The 15854-nt window shown below is 37.7% G+C and overlaps 1 protein-coding gene across 1 annotated transcript in view; it reads left to right on the top strand.

Annotated features, from left to right (window-relative positions):
* The window catches only part of LOC136872184 (neuronal acetylcholine receptor subunit alpha-7), a 511170-nt gene that overhangs the window by 188495 nt on the left and 306821 nt on the right, over nucleotides 1–15854 (top strand). The window contains exons 8-10 of the mRNA XM_068227358.1: nucleotides 1871–2051; nucleotides 6972–7047; nucleotides 15014–15208. Coding sequence (XP_068083459.1) covers nucleotides 1871–2051; nucleotides 6972–7047; nucleotides 15014–15208 — 452 coding nt within the window. The remainder of the gene's footprint in view (nucleotides 1–1870; nucleotides 2052–6971; nucleotides 7048–15013; nucleotides 15209–15854) is intronic.

A 15854-nucleotide genomic window follows, 5' to 3' on the forward strand; every position in this document is an offset into this window, starting at 1 on the left:
CATTTGAGATCTGCAACAAAACCCATATGAAAAATTGTCAGTGATTGCACTACAATATTTGAATAAGTTTCTTTCCGATCGATTGTGGAAGACAATCATATTTCTTTATCTCCCTAAGCATTGAAGTTACCTGAACATAAAACCGCATTCTTCATATTACAAACCCATTAAGAAATGATTAGAACATCATTATGAAAGTCAAAAATGCACTTACTGGAGCAATTCATGTAGGCTATTGTGTTCAAAAGTAATAAATTTGAAGATACTTCAAGAAGAAATATTAATCAGTCACTTTCGAAATGTGTTTTATTTTATAATGCCTTTTTTGTTTATAAAGGGAAATGGTTTTCTGAATTAAGTAGTTGGTCCAATAAAAAATATTTTAATTAAATCAGTACAGCTGGAACCAAATAAAGTTTTTAAAACCTATATGATTTTGGAGAGATGTAAAAAATATTTTCCAAGTCCATTATAATAAAAGCAATAGAATTGATAAATACTTGAAGCTTGATATCTTCACCAGAGAGTGTTCCATACCGTTAGTGATTGGTGTCTCTTCGGAATTATTACTCACTACTTTTATTATACAAAGGGAATTTGCAATAGGTAATTCAGTGCAAAATAAAAGAAAGTCAAAACCAAAACAACACAATTAAATAATTGAGAAGGAGAAATGTTCAACGTGTTCAACACAAGAGTTTGCTTTAGACGAACTAAAGCTTGTCGCTGGTTGAACGGTGAATTAATTGAAAACATTAGGATGTATAAGCTGCATCTTCATACGTTCAAGAAAGCAACGAAGACTAAATTAAATATCCTGGTTTCGGTTCTCATACTGAAATTTACGGGGAACATTCACCCTGAATGTTACTATTTACTTGAGCATAGATTATTCTAAGAAATACCAGGAAAATATTATTGTGAGCATATTTTGCTCAAACTTCATTTTCATATATCAAAATGAAAAAGCGACAAACCTGTTGGAATTTAAATCTGAGGAATATATTAAATGGCATGAATATGCAAGAAATCATTCTCTTATAATGAGAGAAGAAGCCAATTTTGAAAACATGTGCCTTAATTTGTAAAATGTTATGAATCTTAGTGTGAGAAATTTTTAAAATTTAAAAATTTAAGGCTCACAGTTTGTCCTCGTTTTTAAATAGTAAAGTACGTTGTCAATACTTCCGTGCACGTGTCAAAAGATAAATTCAACCAGAAGAAATGCTCATGGTAGTATTTATTTGTAACTTTTTCGCGATACAAGTATTTCATTGACAAGCATTAGCTATTCCTATAAGGAAGTTAGTATTTCCAACAGAATTAATTAACTTCAGAAAAGAAAAACATGTACTTCATGTGTTCCATTGGAACAACGATGTATGAAATTATTTGAACTAACAACCTTCATCCCTGTATAATTAGGTATTTCATTCAATGTAACAGCGCTATTGCCTGGGTAAACTTTGATAATTAGAAATATCTCACTTAATAATAAACAAACGACCTTATGGAGTTGAAGGATGTGTTCCTAGAATTGCATATATACAGTGTAAGTTTAGATAACAATGATATTTTTATAAGAATATTTTGTGTTGTTCTAACAACTTTTAGATATTTACTATCTAAATAAATTATATATATTAAAACACAACATAAACATCATAAGCCTAACAATTATATATGTGTGAAATTATAACCAAGAAATCAAACGTAAACAAAAAATATAAATAATCAAGATTCTAAATACAATCTAAACAATCAATCAATGTCTGTTGTTGTAATCTGGTTTCCAAAATGGCCTGATATTTTTGAAACTGCTGATATGCTGGTCAACGCAATAAAAATTGTCCAACCTTTCTACCACAAGTGCCGATGAGGGTTTCGACGGGACCTACCATACGAACGTTGTGGTCAAACATAACGGTAGCTGCTTGTACGTTCCACCGGGCATCTTCAAGAGCACATGCAAGATAGACATTACGTGGTTCCCCTTTGATGACCAACATTGTGACATGAAGTTCGGTAGCTGGACCTATGATGGCAACCAGGTAGTACAAATATCGCCGTCAGTGTTCCATCCCCAATTTGAAAACTAAAACATGACAATTCAATTATTCGTATCAATCGATATGATTAAAGAATCAACTAGTGGCTCTAAGCATCCGGCACGATCGTATATGTTTACCTAGTAAAGTAAAGGGAAACTGATACATTATGTAGTATATCGCACATAAGTGTCCACTAATAATTTGAACGTCCATAATATTTAGTAGCCTCTAAAGCAAAGCGTTATTTCATACAAAAATTCACAAATGTATATACCAACAGCTCAAGAATTCCACACTAATTTAGTATGATACACGAATCTCATAAATATCAAGTCTTAATTTCAATATTATATGGAAGCTAGTTTTAACCATACGAATAATACTAATATAATGTTTGTGGCAAGAAAATACTCTCTAAGTAACACCAAACATAGATTCTCAGATTTAGTAATTACGGTGATATCCGGGAGATCTCGAAAAGAGAAGACCCGATACATTGACTGTTGGTATGATATGTTGCCATAAATTTTCTCAAATGTCTGATTTCTGATTTATCATATTTTACATTTTTGTGGAGCTAATGTGCCTTGTACAACTTATTTTCAGTTAACTTATGAGATTCTTCAGAATAAATGTGAGTAAATTACAATATTCATTTCAGAAATCTTAATAAGCTCATCACGTGGAAATAGAATATACAGATATCATTACCTTGCCACACCTGTATTTGCAAATACTTCGTCTTATTAATCACCTTAAATTGATGTTACATCGATGTATGCTCTTTCGCGTTTGTGAAACTGGTTTCTTCCAGTAAATATATTGTACTTTTGCTAGAATTCTTGAAATTTCTTCGATTTTCAATGGTGAAAAGGGAGTGTAAATTAAAATATTACGAAGTCAGTTAACATATAACAACAATCTATTCACAAAAATATAACTTATTATTTGCTGTGACATGGTAAGCAATTAATGAAGCACTTTACGACTGTGTTGAAATTGAGCAACTAACATATGAGGAAAATATGGTATTCGGTCGTTAAGTTATTATTGCTCAAAGTAAGTAATATAAATTTAAATGCAGAAGTCGTAACATTATAGGGAAGTGAAGCTACATGATACACTCTATGATCAAAATTCTTACGTCTTGATTTGGTTGTAGCGACAAAATTTACTATAAAAGGGAGGTAGGTAAATAAGTTATACTAAATATTTTTTCAGCGACGTCCTCCTTAATATTTTATTCAATATTCCTCATACCATTTGATCAAAATATATCAAATTTAGCTAAGGTTTACCTTTTAATTTCTGAAGCCAGCTAAAACGTCATTGTGTATGTTCGTCACGCAACGGTATTAAGCCACATCAACTTTAATTACATCCGTACTTTCTACGTTTATAAATGCAAATTTTAAGATGAATTTTTCATCGCTCTCCTACAATATGGTCTTCCTACGAAATCAGAAACGCTACATTATCACGTATAACTTACATACATGTCAATGTGCCGAATGTTTAAAGCCAACTTCTAAACTCTCTGCAGATAACTTGTCAGATATAATACCACTATCAATTTATAAGAAATCAGTTGTAACGTCAAAGAAAGGAACTCCTAAAAATGTTAAATCACGACCGCCAGTTGTGGGACATGCAATGACACTCAAGAAAATCTGGAACAGAGTTAGAGCCAGTAGTAACTCAGTTCCCGACGCGTCATTAGTTCACATAAAAACGAAATATGTTTTCTGATCAAATGCTAAAAAGATATTTCCTTTCGTTACGAAAGACTAAACACGTATATTCTCGTTAACATTTACTTACAATTTATTTATAATTAGCTACTTTCAGTAAATGGAAGATTTTCAGAAAACATATTTCGAAACATTTCAACCATCAAGAGTTATTACCGATAAACCAACTTAATTCGTCAATTTGAAGGTAAGACTGATGAAAGTGAAAATGACATTTTTAAATTCTCTAATAGAGTTCTTTAGTTTGTATCTTGGATCGATGCACAAATGAGTGACATAGAGCGTAGAACTTATTTCATACATTCGTTTATATATAGAAATATACAGATAATTTCAAACTATTCAAAAAGTGCACGATTTACGTAAATGTATTTCTATGAAGTTAGGATTTATTTAGTTCAATAGCAACTTACAATAATACAATAACATCATTTGATTCTTCATTTAAGTTTTCCTTTTTTATTTAGACTGACAGTGTGTCTTAGGCATATTTCCTTATTACTAATTGAACAATGAACAACTAGTATCATACTTTCAGGTGTTCATTGGCATCTGAAGATTCCTATTATTGATTGGGGAAAGACGTCTAAGATACCTGCTCTCTTGTGCAAGTAATACTTATACAGATTAAATATAATACTTCAGGAAGTTTGTTTAAAATAACTGTATTAATTAGCAAACAGGAGGTTCAGCAGTCGACTATTGTGTTCTACGCTAAGCATCTGCTCTATACGCTTTAGGCATCAGGCGGGGACACCGTGATTTGCATCGCATTTTGCATGGAGCAGACAACTGTATGTGATATTTCTCTTCCCAATATTGCCAGTCTTACTCCATTTCCACGCACTGGTAGCGATGAACAAAAAATGGTCCATAGTACATCAACTTAGTCCAGTTAGTTAGCTAGAGTCAAAGTAATTAAAAAACATGCGAAAATATGTAATGTCGTAAGGCATATTACCTCTTGGTATAACGTTTAGATATTGTGACAAAACATACAAAACCACATAAGAATACATGCTACTACCATAAGGCATATTACCTATTGGTATAACGTCTAGATATTGTGTCAAAACATACAAGACCACATAAGAATACATACTTCTACCGTTATTACTACTTATACAACGAATGATACTGCTGTTGTTACTAAGTGTACATAATTCAATTTTCCTTTACCAGGAATTTTAAAAAAATCTACATGTAAGTTAGGAAATGGAGCTGACAAAAATATTTTGTGAATCTATATGTGTGACATTGAAACGCAAGTCCTCAAAATATTCCGGTGCATCCGTCGGAAAGAGGTCGACAAGGCGAAGCGTACATGGTCCCCTTTCAAATTTGTGGACAAAGTATGTTTTTACTCCAAGTTTACTGTCTAAAGAATTTCTACGTGGACTTGAACGTAGAAATTAAGGCAGAAGTTACTGTTAATCATGGTTACTAAAAACATGAATTGCAGTTCACCACTTGCTACATACTTCATGTCCAACTGTACTGAAAAACATGTGCATCTTGTGTTTCAATGAATTTTGAATTTTGATGGACGAAATGTCTGAAGACTCTTACTGAAATATCTTTCTTCACAAAATGTCTTCCGGATTTCTGCCCACAAAAATAGTAATATTGTTGTGGATGTCTGTCTGTTAGGTCATTAGCCCAGAAGCTGGTTAGATCATCAAATAGCACCACCAAAGGCTATGAAGTTATAGGGAAACCGCAAAAACCAATGGCAGAGCCCAAATGAGGCGTACTAGGCAGGATTAGGAGTGAGGTAGTTTGCCATTGCTTTCCTCACTAGACCAGAAGGTGCTACTGCAGCACGACTGATCCTATCAGCAACACCTTTCATAACACTTGTCAGACACTAGCTGTGCTCCAAATGTCATTACTCAGCACCACCCATACCCCAGCAGCTTTCATATTGTCACACCCATGGATGAGAATGGGACTTCGGTAGAAGCTACACTTTGCTCTGGCCTGTGCCAAGAGGTGGATACAGTGGAAGAATTCCTACGTATAGGGGAAGCTGTAATTATAAATAAGGTCTGAAGAAAAATTAATAAACAATGACATGGTTTATACCAACATAAACTTATGAACAAACGCCTTAACTAAACAACAGCTTCACAGTTCTAAAAAGACGCTTCGATATTTACAATCCACAACTTCCAGTACAAAAATACATTTACCCCTGAATACCGACTAATTCAAGACGTTTAAGATATTTTCAAAGACAATCATTGGTAGCTGTACAATATCAGGCCCTAGGCATAGGTTTAAAATTATTTTTTATTTATTTTACAAACAAATTTTGTTTAAGAATGTACAGAATAATATTACATTTTCTATTCTTAATAGGATGGCTGAACAGATTATGTATTGGCTGTGTATTTGTTTAACATCACATTACGCTAATGTTGAATTATCCGAAAGGAACCTAGCGTCCTTGCTCTTAAGCGGTTCCATTCATTCCTTTTTTTAGAATTCGTTTGACGTCGCACCGACACAGATAAATCTTATGGTGACAATGGGACAGGAAGGGGCTAGGAGGCGGAAAGAAGCGGCCGTGACCTTAATTGATGTACAGCCCCAGTATAGGCCTGGTGTGAAAATGGGAATCTAGGGAAAAGCTTCTTCAGGGCTGCTGACAGTGGGGCTCGAACCCACCATCTCCCGGATGCAAGCAGAGAGCTGCGCACCCCTAATCACACGACCAACTGGCCCGGTGCAATTATTTCCATTAGGATTTTTCTATTTCAATGCCAATATGATATTTCGTATAACTACTTAATTGTACGCACTTGATTGTGTCTTGCATTTAACCCCACAGAGAAAATTGTAGCAATGATGTACCTAGGCGTATACGATCCGTAACAATCATGGACCTGAGAGTGAGAATAATGGCAATGTTAGGGTGGAGAAATATCACAATTAGAAGTCTACTTCTGGCAGGTCTGACTTGCATAAAGAGTTCCAATAGCCTCATGTAGAAGTCATATTGTTTCCTCTCGATGTTGTGTTAGCTTGTAGCGTCGTGCATTGAGTAGCTGGAGGCAGCATGGGCATGGCGGGTACAGTCAGTGCATGGTTTTGTGGAGCACGTCAAATCTGTTTCATTTTTCCACTACACCTGATTGATATAACCGTGGCTACTTATTTATTTTAGCTGGACCTAGTGCTCAACTCCGAGGAAGGCGGCGATCTCTCGGACTTCATCACGAATGGGGAGTGGTACCTCTTAGGTGAGTTGATGATTATGATGTTTGTTGTTTAAAGGGGTATAACAGCTAGGTCATCGGCCCCTAATGGTACGAGAGGGAACAAAACGACATGATATTTAACATTTTAAAATGTATCCACTGACTAGAATTTAAAATAAATGGTGATGCAAAGTGATTATGAGATTAAAATAATCAGTGGATCTAATTCGAAATGCCTTGTTTTCTAGAAAAAATACAGGTGACAATGGAATAAGGCATTGACTGGAAGTACAGAGAGACATACATATAATTCAAGTTAGAAGTTAAAATAACACATTAAAAACATACAAACACGAACTAAAATATGTCAATGGGATAAAAAGCGCAGTTAACAGAAATACACTAGTAAAAAAGATCACTATCCCTCATAAAATGGATGACGAGGTCTGCTGGCTGCTCGTCATCTCGCAGGATGAGGCAGATGGTACTCGGGAGTTTTAGACTACGGCGCAGATCGACCAGGTCCACGCACTCCGTAAGGACGTGTACCACGGTAAGATGGTCGCCGCAAGTCAACACCTGAGGGGGTTCTCCTTTCAGTAAATAGGAGTGTTTTACTATACCGTGGCTCATCCGAAGACGACATAATACCACTGCTTCCCTCCGAGGAGCCCTAAGAGAAGTGGAATCGCCTCCCACTCCATCTCCCAATGGGACATAATCAAATGTCTCAGCTGAGAGCGAATGTCACTTGCTGTAACCTTGATGCAACGGGGCAACGTAACTACCTCCTTGGCAGCCTGATCAGCTAACTCGTTTCCCTCTACACCCATGTGGCTTGGGAGCCACATAAACGTGATTCTGGTGCCGGCATCCGAACACACGGCCAGCAGGTCCTGGATCCGCTGCACCAGAGTGTGTCGAGGAAAACAGGTATCAATAGACTGTAGCGAACTCAATGAGTCAGTACACAGCAGAAAGTGTGAGCGCTCATCGGACAGTGAGTACCACAGAGCTTCACAGATAGCATAGAGCTCTGCTGTGTACACATTACAGGTTTCCGGGAGAGCTAAAAGAAACCTATCATTGTTTCTGCCCTCAAACCATCCGTGTAAATGATGACTGAACCCGGATACCGGCGAACAACGTACAGGAAAAGCCTCCGATAAATCAAAGTGTCCGTGTTTTCCTTCGGGCCAGTGCACATATCCAAGATTATTTCAGGTCGTCGTATTATCCACGGATGAATCCCGCTTGGTTGTCTGACAAGGGAAGAAACCGAAGATACATCAAACAATTAGTGAGTGCTATCCAAGCGTATTCCATTATCCAATTCCGTGATGTACTGTACTGATGACGTAGCTGTCTCTTAACCGGAGGTCTTGATTTCGATTTCCGATCAAATCAGGAGTTTTAATCCTGGACTGAAGGCTGAGACGGGGCTTACTAAGCCCTACGAAACTAACTGAAGAGCTGTCTGTGTGAGAGGCCGGAACACACCCAAGAAAGCCAAGCAATACCACTGAGGATGTTGTGAGCGCGTGGTTTTGTGAATAGCAGGTAACTTTTGTCGGCGACAGAAAATGTTAATGAGGTACACACATCGAAATTAGTGGAAATCTTGATTTCACATTTCCTGATAAACATGCACGATTCCCATGTCGCTTAGAGCTTTTTTTTCAGTTATTTACGTTAAAATAAAATAAAGAGGAGAAGTTTAATGGTAACTTTGTGACAACAATGGCTCTGTCACAAAGTAACCCCAGTATTCTAAAATTGCCTTTTTTCAGTAATCTGGAGTCGGGAAACGATGTTCCACTATACCTAAGCAAGAATATCGATCTCTTGTTAAGATGTAACTAGTTGAAAATGGTTCGAATATTCTACGTCCTTGATTTAGAAAACATGGTATTTACCCTCTGAACCAGAAAGAAGTGCTGAAGCACTTATACAGTAGCGCAATGGATGTAGACTATAATGCTGTGAAACAAGCTGTAAGTAAGTTTCATTGAGCACCCGAATCACAAAAGTGGTGAAGTGACAACTAATGGTTGAAGAAAGGGGAGATACATAGAGGTATGCCAGCTTCTGATTTCGACACTGCAGATGAGATTCCTAGCTGTAGTGCCGCTCAAAGAACAGTAAAGACACCCGAACAGAGGATTCAAGTAAATGTGACAATTCTGAGATCTATACTGAAATTCGTGAACTATTCTCTTTTGAATGATGCGAATATTTCAAGTGTTTATATCTGAGGGTTTAAAAAATATACAGTGTGTTGTATTATCACGATTGAGAAAGAAATTAGCTTCTTATATTTAGCTGAAGTCTTAAGTAACCACTTAATGGGAGTAACTTTGTGACAACTGACTGCACTTAACGTGGAAATGCAATGGTAAAAAGTAACCCCACCTAAAGTGTTAACATTGCGACAAGTGCTTCATAAAATATTGAGTAATTAAGTTGAAGTTTCAAAACATGAATGAAGGATGGAAGTATACGATAATATAGGAAAACCTTAATACATAATGATATTATTCCGATTATATTGAAGAAATCATCAAAGCTGTCACAAAGCAACTATTATTATTATCGTACTTATGTAACCAACTAAGTAATTTCGATGTGCTCATTAAGGTTAGACTAAAAATCCTCTCACAATCCTCTACGTCGAAGCCAACATTGCGATCAATGCTCACGACCTGGAATAAAAGCGAAGCGGAGAGCTTTCGATCTTGTTGTAGCGAGTGAAATACAAGCACCCGAGAGATCCAGCACCGCTGACTCGCCAGCTTCTCTGTACCTGTTGCTTCAAGCGAGCAGAGTGCACCGTTCTCGTTGGATTTAGTTACGTGCCTTCGTCTAAATATTTATGTAAACTTGAGACGGTTCAATGCCGAGGCTTCATGAGAGTGAAGCCATGAGTTCATGTCAAGGGGAATCACAAGTCTGCTCTCACTCAGCATTCATTCACTTGACGGAGCGCGCTGGCGATGTGGCTAATTTAAAGAGATGGTGGATTCTAACGCCAATGTCCGCAGTTCTGAAGATGGATTACCGTACCTATCCATTTTTAAGCAGATAAATGCTGTATCTCAATAAGGTGCTGTCTAACTGAGGCGTTTAAGGTGTGTGCGTCTTGCCGAAAGGACTTAGTTGGATTCCCGGTCAGAAATAACATATCCACCCATTTCTGAAAGAGCAATTAGACCTGAGTTACACTCAGCCTGTACCACATCTAATACCATGTTAATTCTGAAGGCAAAGCCAAGACATAGCGCAAACCATTTCCACAAAAGCTCCTTTCACACTACACGGTTTTCGCCGTACGGCAAAAATCCCTAGTTCTAGCCCTACAGGCAAACAACTCAATGTTGAAAACATCCTAGGGATATGAGCTACGAATTTTAGGTACATTACAAAGGGCACTAGGAAATCGAAACAGACTTTCAACGTATTAGGTCGTACGTACTACATGTACGTAACACGACCTAATACGTTGAAAGTCTGTTTCGATTACAATGCGGTCGTGAAAATTCAATATTCATTGGCACTAGGAAAGTTTTGCAATACGCAAAAACGGTTGGCTGTACACCCCTGTTATGGTGAAGGATGAAAAGGGGTGAAAACCTGTCTAGAAAACAGTAAGGCGCGACCTTCACATCAGTTGTTACCAAGCAGTGGGATTGAAATCAAGTTAAGATGTCAGTGTGGTCTAAAGGTGAATATCGCGCAATTAACCGCTACAATTTTGATCGTGGATTAACTGTTGACCAGTGCCTGGAGGAAATAACCCCTGTGCTGGGGAAAGACTGTCCACATCGAACAACAATTTTCCGCTAGTACAAAGAGTTCCAGATGGGAAATTTTGGGGTAGAAGGCGATTCTCGTTCTGAGCGACCGTCTGAATCGGTGACTGAGGAAAACATTGAAGCTGTGATGAAAATATTGCAGCAAGAGAGGCGTTTGACATATCGGCATGTAGAAGAGACCCTCCACACCCCTGCACCGGCTATGCATTCAATTCTACGCGACCATCTCCGTGTTAGAAAGCTTTGTTCCCTTTGGGTGCCCCATTCACTTTCAGAGGAACAAAGGGCACATCGAGTGAAATGGTGCCGAAAAATGCTAAAACAGTTTGAAAATGAGACTTCACGTAACGTCAATAGCATCGTTATATGTGACGAAACTTGGCTTTGTTATTACGATGTCCCAACAAAATCCCAGAACAAGGTGTGCGAAAGTAAGGTCAGTGAAGAAAAGGATGATTGAAGTATTCTTCACTAAACGGGGCATCCTGACTCGGGTTGTGCTAGAATCACAAAGGACAGTTACTGCGAGGTGGTACAGTGAGACTTGTCTGCCTCAGGTCATCCAGGCTCTCAAGCAGCTCCGTCCAAGGTCACGGCTCAACACTTGCCTCTTGCAGCACGACAATGCTCCAGCATATCGTGCCAATACAATGATGGATTTTCTTGCCAGATCAGGGTTGACTGTGCTTGGTCACCCTCCACACGGTCCTGATCTTGCCCCATGTGACTTCGCACTCTTCCCAGAAGTTAAGATGAAGCTGAAAGGGCGGCGTTTTTTATCCGACGAGGAGCTTCTTGCAGAATGGGATCAAGAGTGTGAAAATGTAACCGAAGAAAAGTGGCAGAGTTGGTTCAGTGACTGGTTTCGACGTATGGAGAAGTGTATTGAGTGTGGTGGATTTTTGTTTTGAAAAAGTCTAAAGCGTTCACTCACACTGCAAAACTGTTTAGTTCCCTTTGTATAATAAGTTATGAGAATAGATTCTTTATTTAACCCTAAAAATACAATTCTTTACTTAATCATCGTTATCCGGTCGATTGCATTAGCAGTTTGTCTTTTCCTACCACTACGAGCGCTAATGTGAGTCAATGCATTGTTTCACTTAAGCACCACTACGAGCGCTAATATGAGTCAATGCAGAGTTTCACTTTAGCCCCTGTAACTACTTTCGGTGTGGACATTTTTTTAAAAGTCAAAAAACACCTAAGGGTATTGAAGCAAGGAACACATTACAGAAAGAATTATGTAAATAAGTTAATTTGGCTAGGATTTGAATAAAAAAGAAAACTTGTAAAAATACAAGCGATTTTAGGCTGTTTTTCCTGAACTGCATTTAGGACGGAAGAGATTTTCAAAATTAGTTTGTTAGTTTGATAGAATTATCCAAGACTCACAATTTGAAACCTTTCTGGGGTCTTTAGGCACAATTGAGGAAATAGCTTAATTTTACGTTTTGCATAGTATGGCGACCCCTACTTTGTCTGCTAAGACATGTTTTCAACATTAAAAATCGAACGGCCACTTCCTTTAGCGGCGTGAAGAAGAGCGTTACACCTTTCACATTATTATTGGCACACTTTCTAGTGATTGATTTTTGTACATGGGTGAGGAGTACTGAGGGAGCTCTCCCGATTCCGGTAATACTGCCAACTGAATGGAAATGAAATCTGAATTGAATCGATAATATGATCGATCGATATGAATCTTCTAAACCTTTATTGTCTTAAACCAACAACTGTGTCACACACACATTATATAACATTTCTCGATGCGAATCTTGTTCCTAGCATGTATTCTATAGTTTGGCTTTGCTGTGTAATCAACAACAATACTAGTACGTAAAGTGTACGCCAGATGTCGCACAGCGATGCATAAGCGATTCATAGTTTGGGTTTCAAAGGTTGCCAATACGAATCTCGAAGATAACCGAGGTCGACCGATTCAGCACTAGGGTGTCGATGTATCACCAAAGGGTGCGCGTACTATACACGGTCACGGCACGGCACCGTTGCCATGCCGTGTAGCAGCCACTGGAATGGACGGTTGCTGTTGATTGAGTGGCGCGCGTAACTAAATGCATGCTTTCACACTGTACGGTTTTTAATCATATGCCGGCTATAGAGGAGATCACACGCGAGAGATAACTTAGGTTAGTTTAGCATATATAAATATTGTAGTGTTTTGTTTTGTTCGTAAAATGTTCAGCTCATTGCTCGTTGAATTTATTGTTGGATTTTGGGAAATGCCTGATGTTGATTCTGAAGTTTTGATTACTCTGGTCCAAGCCAGGACTACGCTGTGGCAACTGACATACGGAAGTAGTTAAAACTTTATGTTTATCTTTGCTGAGATCTTCAAACATTGTGTAAAATAATCCCACTTCCTCTCTCCTCTAATTGATAGGGAGCACTCAAAGACGGGGATTTCGTGTTTGTATCTTTCAGTGACGATGAAATAACCATAACGAAATAATTTTTCCACTATTCATTGCAATGCTCTCTTGTACGACTAGCTTCGAGACATGCACTGAGTTTACAACGGCAAGAAACCGTGGCAGTGTGAAAACAATGTCTCTACGGCAAAGAAACCGTGCAGTGTGAAAAGAGTGTAAGAGTGAAGGTTACGTATAGTGGAAGGCGGTTCCTTCCACTCCTCCAAGGACCTTGGTCGTACAAAGATAACTTCGTTTTGCTTGTAATTGATCATTCACCCAAGTGTCACAGGTTCAACTCAAACAGTTCCCTTATGGGTAAACATACAGAAGAAATCATGATTTATGAAGGAATTTCATAACAGTAATAAACAAAGTTATTTAGGAAATTATTTCGTTATTTTGTGGGATAACATTCTATTTGTTTCTTAGTACTCCAACTCCCCTTAATCGCAAAACCGTAAGTAGCCCTGGTCGAGCAGAACTTATCTTGGATAATGTAACTTAAAAGCGTTTCAGTCTGTCGAACACACTAGTTCAATATGGCACTATAAAATACCTGTAAAAACACTATTAAACAAGGAATAAAGATACACACTATTAAACAAAGAATGACGTTTCGTTCTTAAAAGAACATCATCAAATTCTATCAAGTCACACTCAGTATTAAATATTAGCAAACACATCGCAATTGAGAAATATCCTCGTGGCAATGGTGACTTACACTAGTGTAATAATAAAGTAAAGTAATTACCCAACTACTACTACTACTACTACAATAGTACAACAAGCAATTCTATGGAAAGAAAATATTACAAGAAATACTACTAGTTTAACATTCTAAATTTGGAAATATGTATGTTCATTTCTGTCTGAACCCGTAGGAATTTCACATTACAAATAAAAAAATATTATATAATCCTCCTTTGCAATACAAAAAAACATCTATATTAGATGGGACAATATTTATACATGTTTCAGCCTATCACTACTGACATGAGACCGACAAGATCGTACCACTTGAGACGACAGCCTTTTAACGAATGGTGCGCACTAATTATTTCCTTTATTGACGGTCTCACTGCGCTGCGCAACACAATGTTCCACTTTTAAAAGGATTACCAAGTTTTATGTCAACCAAACGAGTTTTTAGACGAGAGGACTTTTATGCCTCAACATGTTTTTAATATGTCTATTATGATCATTGTATTTTAATTCCACACACTTCATCAGTGCTTTTATTTGTTTGCATAAATGTAATATTGGATCTTCTACTGAGGATGGCCTTTAGGTAGGCTTAAACATGTATAGATATTGTCCCATCTAATATAGATGTTTTTTTGTGCTGAAAAGGCGGATTATATAAGACTTATTTGTAAAGTGATAATCGTCAATACGGAATGAGATTTATAACATGGCGCCCTAGGAATTTGAAATTTGGAACTTACCTAACGAAGTCCTGATTTGTCTCCACTCCACCATGCTGTGCGTATTTTTATTCCTCGTTCAATAATGTGGTTTTTCTTACAGGTATATTATTATGTAATATTCTACAGAGCTTTCAATTTACATTTAACTGAGTTGAAACTGGAAAATGTGGCTTCCTTCTTAACAAAATATCTTGGAGAGGGAAGAGATCTTAGTCGTCATCCCAAGTGCTGTAGCTAGTGAGAGTATGTTTGTATGTGAATATGTATGTGTAACCGTGGAGCGCATAGGTATGATAATGTTCAATTAATGCGTATGGTTGTTTCACGATTGCAGGTATGCCCGGAAAGAAGAATACGATCGTGTACCAGTGTTGTCCCGAGCCGTACGTGGACATCACATTCACGATCCAGATCCGTCGTCGCACGCTCTACTATTTCTTTAACCTCATCGTTCCCTGTGTTCTTATATCGTCCATGGCGCTACTGGGTTTCACGTTACCTCCTGACTCCGGCGAGAAGCTAACGCTAGGTACAGTACTATTAACTTTCTTTAATGAAGGGACAAAATCAGATTACAGTATTATTACTGTCCTTAATTCCATCTACAGCAATTATTTCGGTCTCTAAAGGCCACACCCTCTTTTTACTCTGATGTTTCTTTACAGCGACGAATAAATTTAACCCTACAATGTCCAGTGTAACATATTGCATGTCATAGAATTCCAAAGGGAGGAGGGAAGAAACTTCCAGGTATGGTTACGAGTGGTATGATCACCAACAATAGCAAAGTACCAAAACAGAGGTAGTAAAACTATGTGGGAATGATGTTTGTATTAGAATCAGCCAGTAATTCAGAAACTAGTGGGGATTTTTCAGTTGGCCAATTATCTATATGCTAAGCCCCTTGAAACAACAACAAGATATTTTAGTGAAATTTGGTGTGCGCTTAGGTGCACCCTTACCTCAAATATCAGGTCAGTTGTTCTCAATTAGCTACGACCTGTGGGCCCCCTCTAATTTTCCACAGCCTGCCACGGATCCCATACTTTTCAATAGTCATATTAAAAAATAAAGAGTAAAAACACACAAATATTTACAACAATTTAGAGTCATGGGGGAAACGTTACCTTTTTCGTATTGAACAATTCATTCAGCATTTGATTCTATATTTCCTA

Source organism: Anabrus simplex, chromosome 4, assembly GCF_040414725.1.
Source record: "Anabrus simplex isolate iqAnaSimp1 chromosome 4, ASM4041472v1, whole genome shotgun sequence".
Taxonomy (NCBI): domain Eukaryota; kingdom Metazoa; phylum Arthropoda; class Insecta; order Orthoptera; family Tettigoniidae; genus Anabrus; species Anabrus simplex.